Source organism: Tenrec ecaudatus, chromosome X, assembly GCF_050624435.1.
Source record: "Tenrec ecaudatus isolate mTenEca1 chromosome X, mTenEca1.hap1, whole genome shotgun sequence".
Taxonomy (NCBI): domain Eukaryota; kingdom Metazoa; phylum Chordata; class Mammalia; order Afrosoricida; family Tenrecidae; genus Tenrec; species Tenrec ecaudatus.
Genome location: NC_134548.1, coordinates 90,621,657 through 90,649,288, shown reverse-complemented (window position 1 = coordinate 90,649,288; position 27,632 = coordinate 90,621,657). Strand labels below are relative to the sequence as shown.

General features: G+C 38.2%; 1 protein-coding gene across 1 annotated transcript in view; it reads left to right on the top strand.

Annotated features, from left to right (window-relative positions):
- Positions 1-17,348: 17,348 nt before the first annotated feature.
- The window catches only part of POF1B (POF1B actin binding protein), a 136,747-nt gene continuing 126,463 nt past the window's right edge, over positions 17,349-27,632 (top strand). The window contains exons 1-2 of the mRNA XM_075538392.1: positions 17,349-17,633; positions 26,457-26,531. Coding sequence (XP_075394507.1) covers positions 17,349-17,633; positions 26,457-26,531 — 360 coding nt within the window. The remainder of the gene's footprint in view (positions 17,634-26,456; positions 26,532-27,632) is intronic.

Genomic DNA, 27,632 nt, shown 5'->3' with positions numbered 1-27,632 from the left:
GAGAGGAGGTTATATGTAGATCCTTGTAATCAGTTCCTCCTTTCCACCCCAACCTCCCTCCACCCTCCTGGTATCGCCGCTCTGAGCTTAGCAAAATTTTGTGGATGCAGACAGCCCCATCTTTCTCCCACAGAACAATTGGTGAGATTGAACCACTAATTTTTGTTTTTAATTAAATGTTTTTTCAAAAACCATTTTATTGGGAGCTCTTACAGATATCATACTATTCCATAGTTCAATCATACCAAGGAGCATTGCACAATTGCTACTACAGTTTCAAAACATTTTCTTCCTCCTTGAATTCCTTGATTTACCCGACCTCCCCTACCATACTCCCAGGAACTGTTATTCTACTTGTTGTCTCTATAGGTTCTTCACAATTTAACAGTTTTATTGACATAGAATATTCAATAGTTCAATAACATCAAGAAAAGTTGGACAATCATCACCACCATCAGTTTTAGAACATTTTCTTCATTCTTGTACTCATCGTTATTAGCGCCCCATTGCCCTCCCTCCACCCACCAACTTCCCTTGCCATACCCCAAGGAATCATTAATCTACTTACTGACTATACATTTGTCTATCCTGGATTTCATATACAGAAAAGCATTTAAAAAAGCTAACAACAAGAACAAAGTAAAATAGAGAAAAACTTCAATAAAAAAGAAAGCAGAAAAGTAGAACAAAATTAAAACGAACCAAAAGGAGAATCAACTAATAGGATGTTAAATTTTAATGTAACTGTATCTGCAATAATCCATTTTACATTGCCTTCTGTCTGATAGCAAGGCTCTTCACATCTCTGGTCTATGGTCAGAGGGAATTCACCAGAGGCTTAATCAATGTATATTTCCCCTTGGCTATTATTTAACTGAAATAACTTTAACATGGGTTAAAAGGGAGATTAAATGACAAGTTACGACATTTTTTTCCTAACTACCTACACCGTATATAATGTTCTCTGTCTTGTAACAAGGCTATTCAGATCCCTCAACTATGGTCAGAGAGGGTTCACTGGAGGCTTATTCCATATCGGGACATTGCAGTTGGATATTGGGCGTCCACTGTTATCCATAGCCCCCTAAAAACAAGTATTCACAATTTAAGTTGTGATATCATCTCCTCCTTCAGATTTGGATTTTATTATTATTTATAATCCTTGGAACACACAGGATGCTGTACTTCTTCTATGTGGACTTAGTTGAAATCTCATTTAGATATCTGCTTGTTTGAAGGCAAGCCTTTAAAACCCCAGACACTGTTCTTTCTGATAGCCAGGCACCATCTAGTACTTTGCTACAATGATCTCTTAATGAAGTAGAACATCAAGTAGGGCCACGGCATAATAAACATTTGTTCTTAGATTGGGGTTAGAATTAAGTGTGATTCCCCAAACCATTCATATATCTATGGTTTATATATGGATCTTATTCACTTTAGACCAGAGGTTCTCAACCTGTGGGTTGCGACCCCTTTGGGGGTCAAACGACCCTTTCACAGGGGTCACCTGATTCATAAGTGTCTGGAGCCATGAGGCCCAGCCATTGTCTTGATCTTTATTGCCTGAGCTCTGTAACTTTCCACAGGAATGCACAGTTGCTGTTTGTTCCACTGTAGGCGTAGTTGACATTTCGGGCGTGCTTAAAATACCAGGGGCTTTCCACACACAGGAACTGTTTGTTCTGGGGTCATTGTTCACAGGGAAACACCTGCGGCTTGCTCCCCCCATTTATTGTTCTCAGGGAAACACTTGCGGCTTGCTTCCCCCATTACTGGCCTATATAAGCTGTAGCCTTTTACTCAATAAACGAGACTTGATCAGACTGCTGTCTTGTCTCCATTTATCATGTCTCTTGTCCCCCCAATTCCCACTCCCTCCTCCAGGGTCCGCGTTGAAGTTCCCGCGGGTCAGGATACATAAGAGTAGCAAATGTCATAGCAACAAAACTAATTTTATGGTTCTGGGGTCATCACAACATGAGGAACTGTATTAAAGGGTTGCAGCATTAGGAAAGTTGAGAACCACAGCTTTAGAGGCATCATTGTCATTTTGTTGGAGAACATTATCAATAGAAAACATGGTCATTTTGTTGGAGAACATTATCCCCCTAGGGCATAAGATAATTCTCTTAATAGTGTCATAAATTTAGCCAATAGTATAGAATTTAAAACATAGTTGAGAAAAAGAAATTACATAAGAACAGGTCAGCTATGAACCACAGTAAATGAATTGTTGACTTATACAGATTAAACTTTTAAGTGACTGGACAATATTTACACAAACAATGAGGATTGGTGATAGAGATTACTATTCAATAATATTCATTCACATCAGCAGTGCAAAATATTTCAGATTAATGCATACCATAATGAAGCAAGGAGGATATGTAAATAGTAAGCATATGAACCAACAATCTTCAGGTTAGTAGCCAATGCCTAGCCCACATCCCTACCAATCCTTCTTAAAGATGAACATGCTGCCACTCAAACATTCCAGAATAAAAATTTTAAACTGTTGAAAATGTGATGAATCTATCAAGTTATTTTTAAATCAAGTACTTAATGAAACTCACACTACCTATTCATCTGTATCTCACCACAACGTCCCTACTTATATACCATGTGTTGTATTAACCAGGGAACAGAGGTGGGTGTGAAGAGCAAAGGATAATTCACTCTACCTGACCCCTCAAATGGTATGTTTCCTACTTCCCCGAACACTGTAAAAATGCCCAGAACTGGAGTTCTGGCAAGATGATGACCAAGTAACACACACCACAGGAACTCTGCAGAAATCACTCCACAGGGGAGCAACTGAGAGTGAAACTCTACTCTTTCAGGTCACAGTAGGAGCATCATAAAGATAGGTAGACTCAGATCAACTAGGTTTTGAAGAGCTGTGGGATTTTGGCTTATCATTGCAGAGGCCAGCTGGGGTTTAGCTTTATCCCTGCCAAAGTCTCAGCAAGTTCCAGGATACTTTGGCCAGTCCCAGGGTTTTACTTTAACACAACCACAGCATACCACTGCCTATGTCCAGGTTTAAACCTCTCCAACCCCATGGCACAGTTATTTCTTTACTTTTTTCTCTATTCTCTCTTTCCCACCACAGTCTCAGTGGGCTCAGTTCTTCCTCTTCCACTGGGTTTTAATTTTTTTTAATTCTCTTTCCTTTCACATACCACTGCCAGTGTCCAGGCTTCTCCATTGCGGGTAGGGAAAATCCCTGCACCCAGCTGGGGGAGCTCCAGCCCACCCATCCTTTGCAGCCTTGCATGCTGATGGGTAAATGTCAGCCACCTTACACCATACCTCAAATGATTGGATGTTGTCCCCTTAAATGGCTGGGGCAACTCCTGCCAAGCCCCCAAGGCCATTTAAGCAGTGGGGGAACTCCTGCCTGTCCTTTGTGGTATTTCACTTAGCTGGGGGATCCCCCTGTCTGTCTTCCACAGCCATACATGTGGCTCAGGAAACTTCCTCCCACCTGCTGCAGTGCTTCAAATGGTCTAAGGCAGCTCCACCAGCCCTTCCAAGTTTTCTACGCTGCTATAGTAACCTCCACCCAATGTTTGTGGAGATGTTGCCAAATAGGGCAATTCTGTCTGCAATCTTCAGTGCTCTACACCAAAGCAGACACATCAACCCTCCCTCGGTGGCACTTCCATTGCAGCAGACACCCCCCCTCCCCGAAGTACTCCAAGCCTCTGTGAGCAACACCACCAAAACTTCCTGGGAGATCATGCAATGCAGTGCCATCCTTGCAAGCCCACAACCATCCTGCCGGTGTCCCCTGAGAGGATCATCCAACTTCCCCTCCAAATAACAGAATACTAGTTGACTAGGGAAACAGTGAAACCAAGAAAGCATAAAGAGGTAGCCTGACTCCCACACCCCCAGTTTAGTTACCTAGAGGCAGTTCAGAGAAGCATTCCTATGAGTCGCCAAAAAAGAGAGCCCAGTGCTTTTTGACTCTCTGGAAAATGGCATCAGTCTCCTCTAAGATGACACACAAACAGCAACCAGCCTCAACAACTTCAAGAAACAATCTGGAGGGAAAATAAGGCAATGTCAGAGGAAGTCCTGAACCTGACAACATGCATAGAAGACTTTGATCTGCCACAGAAAGAAATCTTCTGAATGCTGCTTGGAGTCATACAAGATCTGAGGGAAGCAATACAGAAAAAGAATGAAATGATAGAGGAGATAAAGGCCACACACCAAAGGGAAATACAAAACCTAGAGAACAAGATAACAAAATACAGCAACAAATTCACAGACTTCACCAACAGACTTGAAGAAGCAGAGAATCACACCAGTGACCTAGAGCAGGGGTGTCAATCTGATGGCCCATGGGCCACATGCAGCCCCAGAAGTAATTTGGGCGGGGTAGGATGCTCTGAAATAAAATGTAATGAGGGAATAGTGTGTATGGTATTGCCTCGATCTCCCCTAAGCGCTATTTTCTTCATAACATTTTTTTCAATTTTCATTTTATTTCAGAGTATCATGGGTCACAAAAAAATTACCTTGAGGGCTGCATGTGGCCCATGAGCTCCCAGTTTGACACCCTGACCTAGAACATAACCAGGCAGACAAATGGGAAAGGCAGTCAACTAAAGTAATCAGAAAAGTTGGAGAAAACCTGGGAGCCATGTCTGATGCTATGAATAGGAACAACATTAGAATAATTGGACTACCAGAACAAGACATAACAAAGAAGTCAATGGCAAAAATAACAAGAGAATTCTTAGAGAAAAACCTCCCCAACTTAATGAATGAAAATCAGGCAACCATTCAGCAGGCTGAAAGAGAACCAGGTGGACTGAATCTTAAGGAGTCACTAAGGCATATAATTGTTAAACAATCCAACTTTAGGGAAAAGGCACTCCAGAACAGCTAGGGAAAAACAAACAGTCATCTTTGAAAGCAACAAGATAAGAATATGCTCAGACCTATCAGCAGCCACTGTGAAGAAGAGGAGAGAGTGCAGCAACATATTCCAAAAATTAAAGAAAAATAACATAAACCCAGGAATACTACCTATCCAGCCAAATTACCTATCACTATAGATGGAGAACTAAGAGTCTTCCCACACAGGGGAAAACTCAAAGAATAAATAAAAGGAAACCAAGCCCTACAAAAGATCCTTGCCAACCCAGTATGGGCAGAAGAACAGCACTGACTAAGCACAAATAAGAGAGCACAACATAGAATAAATCACCCAGCAGACCACAAAAACAAAACAGCCCACAAGACAGCATTGGCTCAACGGTGGAAATAAGGCAAGAATTAACACACACACACACACACACACACACACAAATGCACAACACACTGAGAAGAAAGGGAGGTAGGAAAACACCCAACAAAAAAGGTACAAGACATCACAGAGTCCACAGATGGATGTAATAACCCTAAATATCATTGTCTGAACTCAGGCATTAAAAGGCAGAGGCAAGCAGACTGGCTTAGAAAACACAACCTATCAATCTGCTGCCTACAAGAGACACACCTCAAGATTACAGACAAAAATAGGTGGAAAATCCGAGGCTGGAGAGAAATATACCAAGCAAATGACAATTCAAAAATAGAAGGGGTTGCAGTTCTGATCTTGGACAAAATTGATTTCAAGGTGCAAGCCAAACAAGAGATAAGAAGGGGAACTATATAGTGCTCAAGGGAACAGTGGATCAAGAACCAATGAGCATAAAAACATATACACACCCAAAGAGAGACCCGTAAATTTAATTAATCACATTCTCTAAAAGATGAAAAAATAAATCACAGATTAAACAATGATGGAAGTAACTTTAATACATCACTCTCCAAGAAAGATAGGTAAAAGGGAAAGAAGTTTAACAAGGAGGCTACAGATCTAAACTTTATTATTAGATGACTTGGCCTGATAGATATTTACAGAGCTCTCCCCCAAATGTAAAAATATTCACATTCTTTCCAAGCTCATGTGACACAGGATTGAAGATACTCACACATGCTAGAATACAAGACAACGAATCGGTGTAAATTAAGGTACATAGAGATCATACTGATTTCTCTCTATCATCACTGTGCCATTAGGCTGGAAATCAACAAAAGGATGGTTAAGAAAACAAGGGCAAACAATAGGACGAGGAATAACTCTGTTGTGAAAGGAGTGGATACTGGCCCAGATCATACATGAAGTTAGGAAGTTTCTAGGAACCACCAAAGATGAGAATATGATGTACCACAATTATGGGATGCAGCAAAGGCAGTTATCAGAGGAAGTTTGAAAGCAATACATGCACACATGAAAAAGGAGGAGAGACTTTTGGTTGATATGGTGGCACAAAACTTACACCAATTAGAGCAGAGTCAACAGGAAAATCCTACTAATAGCAAAAGGAAACAAATAATAAAAATTAGGGCTGAGATTTATGAGAGGGAAAACAAGAACACAATGGAAAAAAATTAATGCAGCTTAAAGTTGGTTCTTTGAAAGGAGTAACACAATCAACAGATCACTGGCAAACCTAACCAAAGAAAGGAAGAAAAAAACTTCAATAGCCAGGACAAGGGATGATGCAGGGGACATTACAATGGACCCAGAACAAAAAAAATCATATCTATGTGAATGAGTGGGAGTGAGGAGTAGGGACCCAAACCCATCTGTAGACAATTGGACATCCCCTTATAGAAAGGTCACAGGGAAGAGGTGAGTCAGAGTGAAGTATAGCACCAATAAAACATACAACTTTCCTCTAGTGTTTTGATGCTTCTTCCCCCCACTATCATGACCCCAATTCTACCTCATAGGGATTGGAACAAATACGGGAAATGTATATAGGGAAAACAAATAATTCATTATATTAGTTTGTTGTTTGTAAGTACCATTGAATCAATTCCTACTCAAGAACCAATTATCACAGAGTAGAACTGCCTCACAGAGGTTTTTGGAGTTTTATTTACTGTTATCTTTATGGAAGGAAGTCTTTGTGAGCAACTAAATTCAAACCACCAATCTTTGGTTAACAGGTGTTTTCACCACCAAACTTCTGTAAATATTATCTCTGGTTTAAAAAGTTGGGTTTAAAAAAGCTTGATGGCTATATCTTTCTTTCTTTTTCTTTGCTGGTGAGAGAGTGGAGAAACTAGAACTCTTTTTTATTAAATTATTTTGGGGGGGCTCATACAATTCTTATCACAATCCATACATATATCAATTGTGTCAAGCACATTTGTACATTTGTTGCCATCATTATTCTCAAAACAATTGCTTTTTACTTGTGCCCTTGGTAACAGCTCCTCATTTTTCCCCTCCTTCCCCATTCCCCCTCCCTCATGAACCCTTGCTAATTTATAAATTATTATTATTTTGTTATATCTTACACTGCCCAATGTCTCCCTTCACCCAATTTTTGGTTGTTCATTCCCCAGGGAGGAGGTTGTATGTAGATCCTTGTAATTGGTTCCCGCTTTCTACTCCACCTTCCCTCTACCCTCCCAGTATCACCACTCTCAGCTCTGTTCCTGAAGAGATCATCTGTCCTGGTTTCCACGTGTTTCCAGTTCCTATCTGTACCAATGTACATCCTCTGGTCTAGCCAGATTTGTAAGGTAGAATTGGGATCATGATAGTGGAGGGGAGGAAGCATTTAAGACTAGAGGAAAGTTGTATGTTTCATCATTGCTACACTGCACCCTGACTGGCTCGTCTCCTCCCCGTGACCCTTCTGTAAGGGAGTGTCCAGTTGCCTACAGATGGTCTTTGGGTCTCCACTCTGCAATCACCCTCAAATGATATGATTTTTTGTTCTTTGATGCCTTATGCCTGATCCCTTCGACACCTCGTGGTCACACAGGCTGCTGTGCTTCTTCCATGTGGGCTTTGTCGCTTCTGAGCTAGATAGCCGCTTGTTTATCTTCAAGGAAGGCTATATCTTTCATGTGTCTACTTCTAAGAGAACATGTGATCACCTAAACCATAAACTCATAAATTTAATAAATATATGTATCTGTCTTATTTATTCAACATTTTACAAGGATAGGAACATTTTCTATGCTGTAATCTAATCCTTTAATTAATTTCTTTCCTTTTCCTTAAAACTTTTTCTGAACGTGTCTTTTTCATTGAGAATGAGTCATCTTATTACAATGTTCTAGGTATGTGTATTTTGTATTTGTATTTGTGAACATTATTGGTCTGTAGTGTTTTTCTAATTCCTTTGTTAATGATACCATGTGTGATTTATAAATCCTTAATCATTGTTCTGGGTTATAGCTAATATTTTTATTATGATAATTTTCCAGTAAATGTATTTCCTTGTACTGCCCACAATGAAACTTATTAATATTTTCTATCTGTTCTCCTTTGGGAGATGAAACCATGACCAAAACCTGACTGATATCCAGTAGATTCTGACACCTAGCAACTCGATACAGCCTTTCCAAGCCTGTAAATCCTTTGGGAAGCATATTGTTTCATCATTCTTCTGAGGAATAGCTGGTGGTTGACCTTGCAGTTAGCAGTCCACTGTTTTCCCAAAAATGTTATCATAGCTTCTTTGAAAACTTGGGAAGAATTATTACATCTGTCCAAACTTATACGATAACACACCCGCTCTCTTCAATTACCACATAGACTAATTAGGTAGATTTTTAACCCAATGAATGAGAATTCAACAAAGAACACACATTCATTTTCTGAAATGCTGTCATTTTTAGATGTTGTTTTGTTGGTTCTCATTCAATGACTGTGCGCAACAGAACAAAACACTGCCTGCTTCTGAAACAGCCTCACAGTTGTTTTTATATATGATCTAGTTGCTGCAATCACTATGTCTATCCATCTCCGTGTAGCTCTTACTCTTTTTCACTAACTTTCTGCTTTATTAAGCATGATGTCCTTTCCAGGGTCTGTTTTCTCCTGATAATATATCCAAAGTACAGAATATGAAGTGTCACCATCTAAGGAGTATTCTGGTTACCCTTTTCTTGAAGTTTCTTTCTCACTAACATCCCGAGATCAACTGAAATTTGTCTTTTCCTGACGGTCTGCATTCTCCTTGTTCCCATCAAGTAATCCCCACACATGAATACTGCTCCAGACCTCCTGCCTCTCCAAATCCTGACTTTTTACTAAAGTCAGTTCTAGTTTTCCACAGACTTTTTCTGGACCATTCCCCAAAAGTAGATTGTGTTGCATTTTGAAAAATAATTGATTAATTTTGGCAAGATGTTAGATTAGGCAGGCATGGTACATAGACCTTCTATAAAAATGACACAATAGACTAAATGAATCAGATAAGGATGATAATTCTTAAATCCTGAGCTTCAGAGAATAGTATATAGAAAAGGGGGTTGAATGACAACTAGCAGAAGAAACTGAACAAAAGTGGTGAGAGAGGAGATAGCTAGTTTAAATGTCATCTGACCTCATGCAGGGTCAACTTCTTGAACTTTTTCAAACAGCAGGCCATAGAGAATACAAACCCAAACTTGTGGCTGGCAACAAGAAAGTCATAGTCCTCTTTTGTTTCTTACACCTTCCTTGTGACCAGAAATAAGGCCAGCCTGCATCCTTACCCAGTTAGTAACTGGTGGCATGCCCGTTACCCCAGTCTCTTGCTCTATATGAAGCCAGGGCCTCATTCGTATGGGATCAAGCTCTTGGTGCACCACCCTGAATCTGAAGGCAAGTGAATCTGGAGACAATCCTGCCTCAGAACCTTCAGTGATGGAAGCAAGTCACCCTTGGTCAGGCAAGAATACTTTATATAACAGCTGCCTTACCCTAGATGAACTCTGGACCCAAAAGAATTCCTTTTTAAAAGAGTGTCCTGGCCTCAGTCACCCTCTGGGCCAGCACAAAATGTTTGCAGTTCATATGCCTAGACCCAAAACAACTTCTAGGTCTGCGAGTGCTCCAATTAGGAGTCAGCATTCTTTGCCCTTGCCCTTTCCCCACCCCCTTCATCCTGTGAGCTACTTTCTTGTTTTGTTTTTCCTTTCCCGAGATAGTTAAAGGTTATTGTGCCAACCTGGCTGATAAACACATGTGGGGTTAATTGAGGGCCAGAGACATAAATGGCTCAGTGAGCCTCACTTTTCAAGTTCTTGGCTCTCTTGCTTTGTGATGGTTGGACCAGGGTATAGCTGCCTTAGCAAATTTCCTGCTTCAGCTGGCAAGGCTCACTTCCTGCAAGACATCCCTGAGGAGAAACCGCATGGATTTAACCCAATGCAGCCCTGGGTGCTGGAGCACTTGTGTGGAGACACCTGCCAGTGTTGAGATACTTACATGTTCACTGATTCGGCTTGCCTCCTGCAGTCGGCATCATTGCGTGTGTTTTGTGAGATGGAGGAGGACTTTCTGGATTGGTGTTGGACATAAGGACTAATGTTGGACTTGTGGGCTTGGGCAGCACTGGGTTGGGATGTTTCCTTGATGTGCACTTACCCTTTACATAAAACTCTCCCGTTTACATATATTTTTCTGTGGATTTGTTTCTCTAATGTACCCAGACTAACACATTTCCCTTCTTTTGTTTTTTATCCATTTTTCCTATTTGTCTTCTATTTTTTCTTTAAATTTTGTTTTGTTCTCTTTCTTTTTTCCTTATTATAATTTTTATATACCCTTTCTGGTTTTGCTTATTGTATTTTTATTCCTTTCTTTTACTTTTCTCTTGTTTTTATTTTCCTTTCTTTAATTATTAACTAGTTGTATCTCAACGTGGTTTACCTACTCTCATCCATTTTTTTCTATAACAGCAACTCTGCCCAAATGATCCAGCCACATTTTTACTTCCTACAGTCCCACCTACTGGGTGAATCCACTCGTGTTCCATTTGCTCATTGATAGATTGAAGTCACTACCAGCAAGTGTCCACATCAATTGTGCTACACAAAAATAAAACTACATGTACACACTATCCTACCCATCAAAAGACAGGTGGTTAGTGCTAAGAAGACACCAACATGTGATTATGAATTAAATGCAACTATAATTACACCACTATGTATTTTATGTAATATACAATTTCAGCTCACATGAAGAACCAAGACAGTGGTTCAAGCAAGTGACCAAAATATAGACTGTGAAGATCTTTCTGATGCTGAAATGTCACTGGAACTACACCAAAAGCAATTAAAAAGAATAATTAGGGTCCTTCAGTGGATTGAAAGAAAGATTGGGAAAACTGAAGCCAAAATCAAAGGAAACATAAAAAAATTAACTCAGGAAAATACTATAAGGACAATAAAAGGATAAATGGAAAAATAGAAATTATAAGAAAAAGAAATAAAAACCCAGAAGATAAAAGTAAAGATTTCAGAAATAGATAATACATGGAAATGACATGGGAATATAATTGAATCAATAAAAGGCTGAATCTGTGAGTTTGAGGGTAAAGCCCCCAATTCCAATCTCCTAAAGGAATAATCAGAAAAAAGAGAAAAATTAGATGAAGAATGCAAAATAATTATGTGTGACATCATCAAGAATAATGTCTCATTAAAATTCCAGAACAGAAAAAAAAGAAAGAAAATTGTCAAAGAGTTTTTGAAACAAGGTTTCCCTAATAGAAAAGAAAAGATTGGTGAAGAAGATAATAAACTCCAAATGGGATCAACCCCAAAAGAGAAATCATGAAGCAATATTACAATTAAACTTTCTGAAACAAGAGACAAAGGAAGCATCCCAAGAGCAGCTTGGGAAAAATAAAATTTCCTTCAAAGGAGAATCAGTATGTCTAAATTCTGATTAGTTAGCAGAAATTATTCAGGCAAAAAGAAAATGGATATGGAGGTTAAACCATATAAAGGCTAAATGCATCATCCATATACTATGCAAAGTTGTATGTGTAGCATTACCCTTGGGCTTAGCTGTGTTTACTTCATTGGCTTGTACAAAATTTCTTTCTGATATTATGAACATTATCTCAAAATTACTTGCCCATTCCCAGTCTGCTGGTTAGATTATTAAAGTGCTGAAAGAAAAGAGTTGCCATCCAAGATTTTTATACTAAAAAAATTGTCCCCCAATACTACAGTGAAATAAGCAAATTTCCAGAAAAACAAAACATAAATTGAAGTTCTTCTAACAGAGAATCAATGGTAGACAACTAACTTGAGAGTAACATACATGACAACACCACTGAGAAGTCAACATAGACATAAAAGTACCCAGGGTAAATGAAACTACAAGACTGATCATAGGAAACCAGATCAATGTGAAGTGAAGATAATGATAAAGTAAACATAGTTATAGAACCCTCAATTGGAGAGGAAGTCAATTAGATTTCATGACAGAATGATTGTTTTAAACCTGAGTAGAAATTATTAAATTACAGCGTAACCTCAAAGAAAATGTACAAAATGCATAAAAATTTAGAAGGGGGAGTCATAAAAATTTATGTAATTGAAAGTGACTGTTCACTGACATATAGAGACCAAAAACATCATCCACATAATATACAAAGCAGAATGAGTAGCATTATCCTTGGTTTATGCTAATCTCTGGTTTGTACAAAATTTCGGTCTGATATTCTGAGCATGATCTCAATGTCACCTTCAATTCCAAGTGATGAATCTGCTGTCTAGAGTATTAAAATATTGAAACTATATTGATCTTTTTGTATTAAAAGGGGAAAATATGCTGAAATATAGTAGCTTTACTTTTTTCCGTCATTTTATCCATTCCTTCTTTTTTTCCCCCTTCATTTTCAATGAGGACAACTGAAGAATTGATGCATTTGGTTTATGGTGCCAGTGAAGAATATTTAAAGTACTATTGATTGGCAATAGAGCAATCAATCTAATCAGAATGCTCCTTAGAAGGAGAATGGCGAGACTGTGTCCCACATGCTTTGAACAGAGACTAGTCCCTGGAAAAGGACATCACACTTGGCAAAGCAGGGAAGTGAAGAAGAAACCTTCAAGGAGATTGACTGCAGCAGCGACTGCAACAATGGGCTTAAACGTAATGAGGATGGCTTAGCACCAGGCGTTGCTTTGTCTATGGTAGACAGACTCCCTTTGAGATTGAGCCAACTGGACAGCACCTAAAAACAGCAGAAGGGGATGCCCTCACATACTGCTGCTTTGTGGCCCAGAGCAGATGATGAATAGAGGACAACAGACGCAGTTTTCTCTTCCACTTTGGTATCATGACTATTGAAATAAAAGTATAACTTTGATTACTTCAAGCAGCATAAATCTGGAAGTAAAATGAGATATCTTGGTTGGTAACTAAGTAGTCTTTAACTCACTCACTAAAACTCTGCCCCTGAAAATATTTTCTTGCTGGGTTAAGAGAGACTGAGGTATTTTACATGCACTCACAACGTCCTCTTCTACAGATAGTTCACACCAATCTGTCTGCAACTCCCACGCGGGCCTCTCAGTCATTTGAAGCAGTTCTATAATATGCCATGATATCACCTCTCCTGACTACTGATACTCTTCCACTGTTGCTATTGCCTCACTTAGATGTACAGTCAGATGTTTGTTTCAGTAGTCACAGGATCGGTCATAGTTATCAAGGGCAGGGCCAAGAGTCATCACCACATTACTCCACTTACAATAATCCCTCATCTTCTGTTCCCACCAGGCTTTTGAACCCTGTTTGAACATTATGACTTTCTATTCCCTCAAAGCAAGGCAGTGCCTCCACTATCATCAGTATTCTCAAAGAGTGCACGCCAGGAGGTAACTCTTATTCTCTTACAAGTTGGATGCACATGGTTTCAGGAGGCTTCTTAGCCCCAACGAATTCAACTCTTTTTACATATCTACCATGAAGATGCTTGGCTTTCATCAAATAAACTCTAGCTGAGGGACACAGGGATCCTTACAGCTTTCCCTAATGCTCTAAACCACACTCTCCAGACACGGGATTCTTTACTTATGGATGCGTATATGACAGAATTTTCAGAACTAATATTCAACATCCTTAAACCAAAAATGAAACCCACAGTCATCAAGGTGATTTCAACTCATAGTGACCCCATGCAGGGTTGCAGAGATTGTAAATATTTACAGGAAAAATAAGCTCATCTTTTTCCCCTCAGCCCGTGATAAGCAGTCCAGAAGTTAGCTGACAGCACCATCAACTTCCTTAGTCACTGGAAAATTGAAAATCAAAATCAAAATGAGATAACACTGGATGTGTATTGTTAGTTGCCCTGGAGTCAGTTCGGAATCATACCAATCTCATGCATATGACCTATTGGAAACGAATCTCAGGACTGTCTTCTAAGGTGCTTCTACAGAGGTTTGAACCTCCAACTTTTCAGCTGATAGTCAAGTGCTTAACCATTTATATTACTCACAGACTCAGTCACACCCTCTACGATTGCTTTCATCAAAATGATACCTAGCAAATGTTGGATAGGATGAGGAAAAATCATGACCCCCCCCATACATTTCTAATGGGATTGCAAAGTGATACAGCTGCTGGCAGTTCTTCAAATGATTAAACATAAAGTTACCACACGACACAGCAAGTCCACTCGTAGATATAAGCCCAAGACAAATGGAAACATTTTTCTTTGCAAAAATTTATACATGAATGTTTATAGCAGCATTATTCATAATAACCAAAAGTAGAAACAACTAAAATGGATAAGTAAATTATGCTATAGCCAAACATTGGAATACTATTCAGCCATAGCATGGAATACTGTTATATGAAATGACAGGAAGGAACATTGAAAACATTACGGTAAAAGTAAAAGAAATTAGTAACAAAAGACCACATATGAGAGTTCATTTATACAAAACACACAGAATAGGCAAATCTACACAAACATAACGAGTTCATAGAAATGCTCTAAAATTTATTTTGAGGATGGCTTAAAATTATTTAAAATGACTGATTTGTACATTTCAAAGAAAGAATTTTTATGACATGTAGAATGATGCCTGAATTGGAGGCTTTGGAGAAAATAAGGCTTCAGGAATTTAATGGGGGCACTAAGATGTTTCAATAAGTAGATACAACATTGAAAGTACTCATGCATCTAGTTCAAGAAATTTGGAATACAGCTCCCTGTTCAACTGATTGGAAGAGAGCCATATTTGCACCCATTACAAAGAAAACCAGTCAAGTTGTAGCTGGACATTAACAGGGAACTGGCAGAAGTTCAAACCTGCTCTTCACGTCATGCTGGATGGATCTTGGCTAAAAACAGAAATTAACAGAAAGATGTTCAGTTGTGTTCTATTGATTATGTGAAGGTGCTTACATGTGTGAATTACAATAAATTTTGCTGAATAATGGGAATTACAGAACACTTAATTGTGCTAATGGGGAATCATTAAACCAATGCATGCAAATAATGGACAACGGAAAAATAAGACTGAAGAATTGTTGCATATTGAATATATTTAGACTGCCTAAAGAAAAGCAAGTTTTCTTGGAAGAAGTATAACTTGAGTGCTCCTTATCAGCAAGGATGGTGAGACTTCATTTACTTTGGACATGTCCCTAGAGAAGGACAGCATGCTTGGTAAAGTAGAAGGTCAGGGGGAAAGGATGCACTGACACAGTAAATGTAGTAGACACAGAAGATGACAAAGATGCAGTGATACAGTAAATGATAAAAAGATGTAAAAAGCTGCAAAAGACAATTATTGGGATAGCAAAGAGATGGGTGTTGTATAGAGGGATCTGCTGTGTATACGTTTGCTAAAAATTCAAAGATTCCTTTAAAGTCACCTCTTTGTTAGTATTTCTCAAATACATTTAAAAAACATTTGCTATATGGCAAGATGCAGAACGTCATTTTTAAATGTGTCTATTTGTTCAACATAAGAAGCTCTGGTGGTGCTGTCGGGTGAGCATTAAGCTGCTAAACAAATGTTCACTTAGCAGGATAAAGCTGAGGCTGTTTCCTTACCTAGAGTTCCTATGAACTGGAATCAACCCAATGGTTGTGAGCTTGCTTTGTTTTTGAATAGTATAATATAACATAGAGGAGCTTACGCTCTAGAATGAATTTCACTGTGTTAACAATCTGAGGTCCACCCATTACGGTTGTATACCTTCAGGAAGTTTTTCCACCTTTCTGTGTCAGTGCCTTAGTTCCCCACCTATACAAGCTCATAGACTTCTTGTGATGTGTGCACAGTACCTGCTAAAGAGTAAGTGTCCAGTAATCTCGAACCTTTGTTCATTCAGTAGGGGAAAAAAAAGAAGCTGGCTAGCCAGCTAGATGACATTCTCTTCCTCTTCAGAATGCTGGTGGTGGGCTAGGTCCTATGATGCGTGTCTGTGTGTGTGTACGCACACACAAACACATACACATTAGGAAGCCACACCTTTTCTAACTCTCCTGGACTTCACTAGTGACAAAATCTCTTGCAAGGCAGTATCTGGTGATTAAGTAGGCATTATGACTGGAACTTCAAGTAATTTAAATGTAATTGCTGTGAACATTTCCATCTCATGACAGGTAGGCACCACCAGGACTCTTGTAAAACCTGCATCTTTAAAAAAATCTAAATCCACAATGATTTCTATGGCATAAATAAAGCTGCAAAAACACTAAATAAAAATGCTAAAAGACAAAGCATTTTTAAATGGCTAGATTTTTCCTAGGGTCCCTCTTTGCCACCCCATCTATAGATCATTTAGACAAATCTCCTTCACTGTAAGTTGTTAAGGTATACTTGATCTGAACCAAAATAAATTAGTCCATAAATTTAATAGAGCTGCTAAAGAAGACCCCATCTCCCTTAACTGCAATTACCAACCAGTTGGGTTTTGCAAAGAATTCAAGCTTATCTTTGAAAATTAGCACGTCCCTAGGCTAAAACCCTTCGTTCAGTCTGTGGTTTTGTAATTGTAATACTTAAACTTTACTGAGCTTAGGCACCCCAGGAAGGTCACATTGATTTATAACTTTTAGTCGATTTGGTCATTGTGTGCCTGTTTACAATTAAAGTGAATTTCTCAGGCTTGAGAATTCTGGCTTCAACGCTGAGATTCTGAAGTTCTGCCTTTCCAGACTCCTTTACCTACTGGACAGCCTTGAAGCTATCTCCTGGGCCAGGCAGGGTTTCTCCTGACAGGTACACTGCCCTGATGAATCCGCCCCGCAGGGGCGGGCCAGTGCCATTTCCTGGAGCAATCTAACTGGGTGGCTCCACTTTCCATTTGATCTCAAATACTTTGCTGCCTCCTCTGTAGCTGCCAGACCTGCTTCTGCTGCTGCTCAGGTAACGATCATCTCTCCCTGGCACCACTACAGGAAGGGGTGGCTTCTAAACTTGTGCCTGCCTGTCTGTGTTCCTTTTTTCATTGTCTCTATTTGTTTCAGGGAGCGCATCTGGGGCATTCCTTGCTGACGACTGGGAAGATGATGAGTTCAAGTTGCTGGGGTGAGAGCAGTAGCAGCAGCTGTGGGACCCAGCAGACCCCAGAAGTGCTGCAGTGCCAGCCTCAGCCTTACCACTGCTACCAGGAGTCAAGCCAAGGCCAGCAGCCACCAGAAAAAAATGTCCTATATGAACGAGTGAGGACATACAGCGGACCCATGAGCAAGGTGGTGCAGGCCTTGGAACCTATCGGCTCACGAGAAGTGCTCTCTCCTCTCAAACCTGCTTCCTCCTATCAACATTTGGTTTGGAGTGACCATTCCCAGGTACCACACAAGAGAGCTGTGCTAGAGAAAAGTTGAACCTCATTTCTTCTCTTGGTGTCTGCTTTCCTATCTCTCTTCCCAGGATGTTTCCTCCTGCGGGATTGCACCGATATGTGCTCTGGACAGTTACCCAATTTGCACCTCTAGTCTTCCATTAGTTAGTGTCAGTGGTTGGTTATTTGCCAGTTCCAGTACTTTTCATAATCTCATAGGCCTTCTTATTTCTTCTTGAATTTGATGGGATAATCTGATCATTCTTTTGCCACTACAGCAAAACAACCTTCAACTTGAATGGATTCGTAATTTTTTATTGTTTTCTTCCTTTAAAAATAAAACAGCTCCCACATATTTACTTCAGAAGCAAGTAGTATGATATTGCAGGCACAATGGCATGTATTGAGTAACTAACAATTGATGTTTAGTAAACAGTATTAGTAAATAGATTAATAACAGGTACAAATATCTGAATGAATTGGCAGATCCATCTTATCATCTGAAAATGACGCATTGCTGTACAGTAAGAATTGGAAATAATTTATGGAATATTGGTAGGAGAAATATTGAAAAAAGTGATGTAGGATTGAGAAAGGTGAGATGTAATTATTTGTTATGTAAAAAAAACTGAAAAAATAGGATTCTAAGACACCCTTTAAGATGAAATAGCTTTGTTTCTGGAATGAATTCTTGTTTATTAATTTTTACTTTTATGAAACTATTTTTTATTTTTTAAAATCATTTTATTGGAGACTTTTACAACTCTTAGCACCAGCCAGCCATCCATTGTGTGACACACATTTGTACATATGTTTTGCCATCATTTTCAAAACATTTTTTTCGACTTCATTCCTTGGTCTCAGCTCCTAATTTTTTACCCTTCCTCCCTTATGAACCCTTGATAATTTATCTTTTTTTTCCCGTGTTTGGCACTGACTGCTGTCTTCCTTCAGCCAATTTTGTATTTGTCCCCCTAGGAGGTTGGGGGTTATACGTAGATCATTGTGATCAGTTCCCCATTTCTCCCCACATCTTCCCCCTACCCTCCTGGTATCGGCTACTCTCATTATTGGTCCAGAGGGGTTTATTTGTCCTGGATTCCTTGTGTTGTGTGCTCTTATTGGAAGAGATTATTTTCACAACCAATACCTGTGCTAATAATATTGCCAGTGAATGAAAATGAACATTGCAAACTTATGTAAAATGAACAGTTCTTTAACCAAAAGGTCAGTGATTCAAACCCACCAGAAATTCCTTGTGAGAAAGATGTGGGGATTTGCTTTCTTGAAGCCTTAGATACTCTACGGGGCAGTTTTGCTCTGCCCTGTGGGATCTACGAGTTTGCAGTGACTCCACGCCAACAGGTTTGGTTTTACATCTGTTTTCATTATTTGATTTTAGATACATTATATGTGCATGTCTTAAGCTTTCTGGAAGTGTTTATCCAAACTGAAATTATGTTTTCAAGATATTATTTGGATGGTGAAAAGTTCATAAAACAACCATTGGGGTGAATGTTATCCTGTTTAGAATAATACAGATTTCCCCCCTCAGAAGCCACTAATTTAAAGTAAGATATAAAGAAACATTATGGAAATGTATAATAAAAACTATACGTAAATGAAGTTTTCAAAGACAGATCAACCAAAATTCCAAAGCCAAATGGTTGCTTTTAAAATTTTTTTACTGCTAGTTAGTTTGAAAACCTTTAAATACAAAAGAAAAATTCAGGTTTCACTGCCTGTGATTTTCTTAATTGAGAATATTTCCACTCATATGGAGATCAAAGGGAAGAAAAATATGAAGATCAAATATAGTAGCTTGGAAAAATTATGTGAATAATATACATTCAAATACTTATTTGGCAAAGTGGGAAGTTTTTGCTCTGTAGAAGGCCCAAGAACAGTACTGTGGAAACGGAAAACATCAATTACTATTATCATAAGAATACTTTAAAAAAAACCTCTATTTTTTCCATAGTTATTTAGACATACTTAACCTCTTTTTTTGGTCAACATTTTAGCAAAGTAAAGATAAATTTAATGGCTGAAATTTGGCAAAATAGAAATATTGACTATGTAAGAAGTTTACAATGAGTTCACACCTTATTTGGGTTTTGTTTCAATTTTCTCTTTTGATGATCCCAGTACCATATTGTTAGAACTAAAAAATTATATAAATCTCCTTCCCTATAGCCAATACAGCCAAAGTGATCTTTATGAAATCATTTCCATCCTGAAATATAATTCCACATAGAGGAAGGTATAAACAACAATGGGGTTAGAAAGTGTGGCCGCAAAAACACGCTTTAGAGAATAGAGCGAAGTAGACTGAGGGCTGAAGTTATTTATCACTGAAATGAGAGGAAAAGATGGGCTGAGTTGAAGATGAGGCAGATGAGATTCTATCGATGCAGCGAATGAAAAGAGACAGAAAAGTTCCTTCTCTTAGTGAGACAAAAAGAGGGGAAATTTGACTATAAAATTTCAAGCCGACGTAGGTATCAAAGGGCATTCATAAAGCAAAAAAGAAAATATGGCAAAAAATCTTTTAGATCAGCTGTCACAAAGAATGTGACTAAGAAAATCTTGTATTTTATTGTCTTTCTTATTGATATGATGACATTGTGTTGGGTAAAAAAAGAAGTATGTGTAAAAATTTGTTCTGGAATTATCTTCAAACTGACAAAAATGACTAAGATGTAGTAGCAGTTTGATTATATTCCATGCAAACCACAAGCAAGCAAGCAGTGCATATTGCAAAAAAATTTTCATTATGTGCTCTAATAAACCCTTTCTTCAACATACATAGACATTTTGAGTTGGTCTATATCAGTTACCATGATAGGGTTTATGAAGAGGAGAACTAGGAAAATGAAGTTTTAACTTTAATATTTTTAGCATTTTTGCTTTTGGGTGACATTCAGAGAATTCATTAAATTTTTAAATGGACCTAATGGCCACCACTGAAATATGCCACTCCTCGGCTTGGCTTCCTTAATCTTAATTTTAGCTTATGTAATAAAAAAATTATTGGGGGAATTTTTGCCTTTTTAAAAATACATGTTTTTTTCCCTATTACTTCCTTGTGGGCTAAAATGTTTTCCTTTTTTAATAGCATAAGCATATTTTAAATTTCCCCAGGTATCTACTGTTGCTTTGATTCTTGCCTACAGTAGATATTTTATAATTTTCTTGGTTATTATTTTGTCTGCTTGATAGAGTAGGTCTCAGAAAGAACTGAATGTAGAAGCAAGTTGCTGATGAAATGGACTAAATTATAAGATTAAAATGACATGGTTTAGCCATACAAATATGTAAAATCATATTCAGATGTAATCAAGGTAATAAGATGCATTGTAGAACTGAATGTGATCATATAAATAAATTAAAGGAATTCTATAAGTTACGTAAGAGAAAAAAGAGAACCTTATGTCTCATAAAAATTCGCCTTGGAATTGTAATTTTCCCCTCTGCTAAGTTGTCTTTTCATGAGGTTTAAGATATTTTCCACATATATAGAGGAACTCTGTTGCAAGAGAAAAAATTTGATCAGCGTAGACTATTTTTCAGAACCATTTTTTCTTAGAAAAGAAGCGTTGTCTTTATTATGTAGGACACACCTTGCTTGCACTTTGAGGGCAAACGTGTTTCCGGTCTGTAAATGTCCCACTTGTCTATCTGGCAGTTTACGGAATTATTTTGTGCTTTGACGGTCAATATTTTATTGAATACAATTGTAATGTGTGTTATCAGGGTCACTCTTTTCAATTTCAAACTCGAAATACAAGTTAATTCTAGAGAGCAGCACCAGTGAGTGCGTTCATGGATGTACTCTATGCTCAGTAATCATGCAGCTGAGACTGACCATTGTTTCCACAATCTCCTTTCTTTTTCATTTGATTGCAAAGAGAGGGAGGGCTCTTACGGCTCCAGAATTTGTGTATGGTGAGTGCAATCAGACTAATTTTCCTGTTTCGTCCAAAGGGGTGTGTGGCTTGAGGGGCGTGTTGCTTTGATACATTGTTGTCCAAGGGCGTGGTCCCTCATGTGAATGATTGTTCAAGGAAGTAGGTTGCCTGAAAAGGGAATGAGGTCATAGGACAAAAGGGCCCGTCCTTTCAGCTACCTCATCCCTTTTGTGCTCACAATTAAATGAAGGTATAGAAACTGTAAGCACAACTAATTGCTGGGTGAAAATACCTCAGCCACTTGTCTCTTGTTTAAGGGAGAAAATGACTTGACAGGCCTGTTCTCTGTCAGGACCATTCACAAGATTATTGTATGTATGTGGCAAAAGGGGAGGCCAGGGGCCCTGGAGAAAGGGCGGATAACTTCTGTGGTCAAATTTCTTCTTTTTTTAATAATTGTTTTATTAGGGGTTCATACAACTCCTATCACAATCCATGCATACATCCATTGTGTAGAGCACATCTGTACATTCGTTGCCCTCATCATTTTCAAAACATTTGCTCTCCACTTAAGCCCCTGGCATCAGCTCCTCATTTTCCCCCTCCCTTCCCGCTCCCCCCTCCCTCATGAACCCTTGATAATTTATAAATTATTATGTTGCCATATCTTACACTGCCCGACGTCTCCCTTCACCCACTTTTCTGTTGTCTGTCCCCCATGGAGGAGGTTATATGTAGATAGATCCTTGTAATTGGTTCCACCTTTCTACCCGCCCCCCTCCACCCTCTGTTGTACATGACCCAGACAAGAACAACTCAGTCTCTGGTAAGAAGCAAAACAGTTTATTAAAGGGGGACAAAAAAGAGAAAAAAGAACCTACGCAGGGACCAGCACCCCCCAAGAGAGGGAGGATGGCTGGTCCCGATCGCTCACAGACTTGGGTTTTCATAGGGTGGGGTAAACCATGGGGGCTTTTCAGCTGCCCGAGCAAGCAAGGAAGAACAGAAGCAGACTTTGCAGTTGGCCTTGACATTTTAAAACTTTTTTTTTCTTTGTGATAGATGTGTGGCCTTATCTTGCAGCTGCTTTTTCTGGCCAATGTTTGCTTGACCTTAACCTCAGGGCAATTTCCATAGCTTGACACAAAATAGAGACTGCTACAAGATGGTTCCACTCGGGCTAACTATTATGACTCTCGGTATAGCCACTCACCACTGGGCCTGAAGGGATCATCTGCCCTGGATTCCCTGTGTTTCCTGTTCCTATCTGTACTAGTGTACATGCTCTGGTCGAGCCAGATTTGTAAGGTACAGTTGGGATCATGATAGTGGGGGGAGAGGAGGAAGCATTTAAGAACTGGAGGAAAGTTGTATGTTTCATCATTGTTACATCGCAGCCTGACTGACCCTTCTCCTCCCCAAGACCCTTCTGTAAGGGGATGTCCAGTGGCTTACACATGGGCTTTGGGTTTCCACTCCTCACTCCCCCTCATTCACAGTGATATGATTTTTTGTTCTGATGATGCCTGATACCTGATCCCTTCGACACCTCGTGATCACACAGGCTGGTGTGCTTCTTCCATGTGGACTTTGTTGCTTCTGAGCTAGATGGCCACTTGTTTACCTTCAAGCCTTTAAGACCCCAGACGCTATCTCTTTTGCTAGCCAGGTACCTGTGGTCAAATTTCTTTTGTTGAAAACTTATGGTACATGAAGTGCTCAAGTTGATATAACTAGTAAGTGACAAAACAGATTTACAGCCAGGTGGTCTAATGCCAATTCCACAATTGTAAACACTATGCTATGCTGTATTTTCCAAGTCTACATATTTGACTGTTATTTATATTACATCAGATTAATATTTACATGAATGTTCTTGCTTGTGCTTCAATCATAAATAAAACACCTGGAATCTTTTGAGACAGATTATAAGTAAATAATCTGCAACTGCAGGTTGTGATACTTTAAAAATATTACATTAGTTTTTCACTGTTTATCAAGAAAATATATGTATTATTGTTGCTGCTAAAATATTTTCTCATGATTTACTGATGGCTTGGTATAAAATATTCATGGCTCCTGCTTTTAACTCACCTCAAAACTCAAAACCTCACCTCAAGCTCACTGGTAGCCCCTCTGATCTAGAACAAGTAGTTTAATAGCCTTGCTGTCATGTACAGTGCATCAGAAAGTGAATTAACACCTTATCATTTGACCTTCCTTTTCAACCATTTAAAATTTGTTCTAATTTTTAATATTTTCATTTAATTTTAGGCATTTCTATTTTATTTTGTCATAGTTGTTAATATTTTGTTGTCTTTTTTTCCTGTTTTCATGTATAGGAAATCTAGGAAAGGTAGATCTGTAGAGATAGTAATTAGAGAAATTGTTTCCTGCTGGTATGGCAGGGAAAATTGGGGGGAGTGGAGAGCTAGTAACAGTGAGTTCAAGCAAGAAGAAAATGTTCTAAAATTTTGGTAATGAGTGTAGAACTCTCCTTGATAAGACAGAACTATGGAATTGTATGGGATGTGGACTATGTGCCAATAAAATTCTTTTAAAAGATTTCTAGCCTTGGAAAGGCGATACAGAATCTCTGGGAGTCAGAATCCACTCACTGGTCATGGGTTTAAAGTAGTATACCTTTTCATTACCTAGCACACATGTACTGAGTAATTTATTGTATACTTTTGTTTAATAATATAAACTTGTAAAACAATATATATATATATATATATATATATATATATATATATATATATATATATATATATATATATATATTCTGTGACCCTTCTTCCTCACCCCTGGACCATAAACTTCTTGAAAGTTAAAGCCTTTTTGCTGTTCTGAAATCAAAACTTAAAGACAAATCTCACTGTCTTTGATACATTATTAGAGGAATACAATGGAACTGGTATACGTCATTCTCTTTTCTTCTTTCTCCCCGCCCCCCGCCTTCCGCTCTGTCTCTTTTCCTTCCTCTTTCTAATTATGGGTTATCCCCCCACCCAAATGCTATCACTAGTGGATTTTGTAAAGATATATGACTCCACTGGGATTGTTTCTGAGTTTCACTCTTCTGTGTCATCTCTTTTCATTTACAATGGAAAGTGAGATCAAAATAAATATAAGGAAGCTATTTAAAAGCCAATTAGTTTTCTCTTTTATTTCTCAGGCCCCATCAAGTATCTGGATTGATTTGTTTATATTTTGCTCCTATAGGCCAATATTTTCATCAATTATTTTAACAAATACTGTTAAAAGGATAACAATTCTGAACTGTTGACACAGAATTTTCCTGGTATCTTCTTGTAATATTCCATTAACCAAAGTAGCTTGAGGCTGTTAATTAGTCTGCTTATAAAGATTTTCCGTACACTTCCTCCACAGTTGAAATTCTGTCTAGGTGAAGTACTTTTGTTTATTATAACTTACTCAGTTCCCTAATTGGTATCAGTCATGTACCTACAGCTTCCCTCATAATAATTATTGTTGCTGATCATTATTTATCTTCATGCCAAAGAATATATCTGGAAGTACTTTGTAAGCGAAAAAAATCCTCAGAGTAGTACGTATCCATTTTCTCTTCTAACACAGATTTCAATTTGGATGCACAGGTTCCTGCCTAAAGTTATTTTTAAATTTTCACCAAACTAAGTACACATAAGAATGTGCTCTCTAGAAAAGTTGCTTAAATTCCCCCCAAACACCTCATATTACTCTTTCTTTCCCAAATCTTCAATGATATTCATTATCTGTAATTGCTTTAATCTGACTTTCAGGGTCTCCAATGAACCCTACCTCCTGGAAATCCTTTTCTAGTGTCTTATATTCTGGTCATAATGAAAAGCATTGTTCTCTAAATATAGTTCCCAATTATCCACAATCATGACCTTAGCTAGGATACTTTGCACCACAGTGTGAAAGTGCTTGGCTGCTAAGAAAAAGGTTTTGTAGTTAAAAGCCATCAACTTCGCCATAGGGGAAAGATAAGGAATCTGCTTCCGTAGAGCTTCACAGTCTTGGCAACCATAGGTGGGCAACCTCATCTCTGCCCGGTAGGGTCACGCTGAGGAAGAATTGACTCAACGGCAGCTTATTTAGCTATCAAGATTCTTTCTGTTTCATTTTCTGATACTATAAGGTTTGAATTCAGGGACTGGGAAATTAGCACCATTTATGAACCTTCTATTGGATCTCTTGCTTTCAGGCATCCATACCCTGCTTCCAACAGTAAATAATAAAAAATGACAAATATTGTAAGCACAAGTCTAACTGTAGAATTCTGTCCTACCAGGTTCAAGGCAGTGCACATAATCTTCTCAAAAATTTCTTAATCACCTTAGCCTAGACTAAACAGACTAAAAAATAAACAAAAAACCCACTGTCATCATTTTGTTTATGAATCAGAACATTTTAAAATTAAGCTAGAAATAAACCAAAGAAAGCATAATTAAAAGCCAACTTAAAGTAATTCAAGAACAATTGTCTGAGCTGAATTTTCAATGCTAGCTTCCTACTTTGATTTGAGTGTTTTTACATGTAATATTTTTGTTTAATCATTTTTGAGAGTAATCATTGCAGCCATATAGCTTTGGAGTGCATATTAACAGTGTCCTAAGGCAAACACAATTAACACAAAATAAAAGTACAAGAATGTATTGCTATGAAGGTACTCTATAGACTTGAAGTATTTTATCATTGAGTTACTTACGAATCTGACAAAATAAATTTAGTAAAGTGCTTGGAACCATGGACAACAACTAAGAAAGTGCCAAATTATGTTCTTTTCCTCTAATGTATCTGATTATATTAAAAATAAAGGAAATTGTGTCCTAAGGAATTTTTTAGGACTTTCCAATTAAACTGTACTGCTCAGGAATGATTTGTGAACCTCATTTTGCTTCTCTCAACAGGAGCTCCATTCTCCAACTCTGAAAATATCTACTTGTGCCCCCAGCGCTCTGCATATAATCCAGAATCCTGACCAGGTAAAATAAGTTATGCATTAGATATTCTTTTATGCAAGTCTAGATCATAGGTTGAAACAATATTTAAGCACTAATAAAATTTTATACATTCACAATGTATCAGGATCATAAGATAAGAAATAAAGTCCTCTCGTATGAAAAAAAATCTGGTAGAATAAAGAGGAATACATGTTGTGAATCACAATTCTAAATATCATTCCTACTCAATCCGATTACTTTTATTTTGAGCACAGCTTATTCTGACCAAGAATATCCAAATGAGTGTAGATGTTTTAAGGGTTTTTAATTTGAGTATGAATAAAGTACATAGTTCTTGGATTAAAGAGGCTGTGATTCTGTGAATGACACTGCTATAAATTTAACATCAGAGAGAATAAGTCACAGGATAAGAGCTAGTGGTCCTCATAGGTGTATAACTTGATAGACACAAGGTATTACATCTCCTTTAGTCTTTATAGGTTATTAACTCCACTTTTAGGTTTATTCTGATCTAAGTATTGTGTCTGCAAAATGCAATTATTATAATTAAATTCAATAGTTAGATGGCATCTATTAAAAATTATAATGTAAGAAAAACATAAAAGAACTTAAATTTTTGCCTTATGGGAATAGATGAAAAGGGGTATGGAATTTGGAAGTTCAGATGAGCTGCCAAAGAATTACCTTGGACTCCCTCAAGCTCACTACCATCAAGTGGATTCCAATTCATAGTGCTCCTGCAGTGGGGGACAAATGGACAAAAACTGGTCTCTAGGCCTTGGATACATTAAGAAGTATGTGATACTATGCAGTACAAATAATATCATTATGGTTTAAAATCAAGAAAGGTGCATCAGCATACTCATTCGATCTATATTCTGAGCAAATAATCCAGCAAGCTGGACTGTATGGCGAACACTGCATCAGGATTTAGGGAAGGCTGAAAACAAGGAGGAACTGAAACACTTTCTGATGAAAGTCAAGGGCTGCAGCCTTCATTGTGAGCTGAAACTCAAGATAAAAGACTAGTGACTCAACAGAATGAGCTTCTTCTTCATCTCTTCCCACAGATGTAGTCAGTTTGATTCCTGAGAATTCCATCAGTTGAGGTCCACATGCATA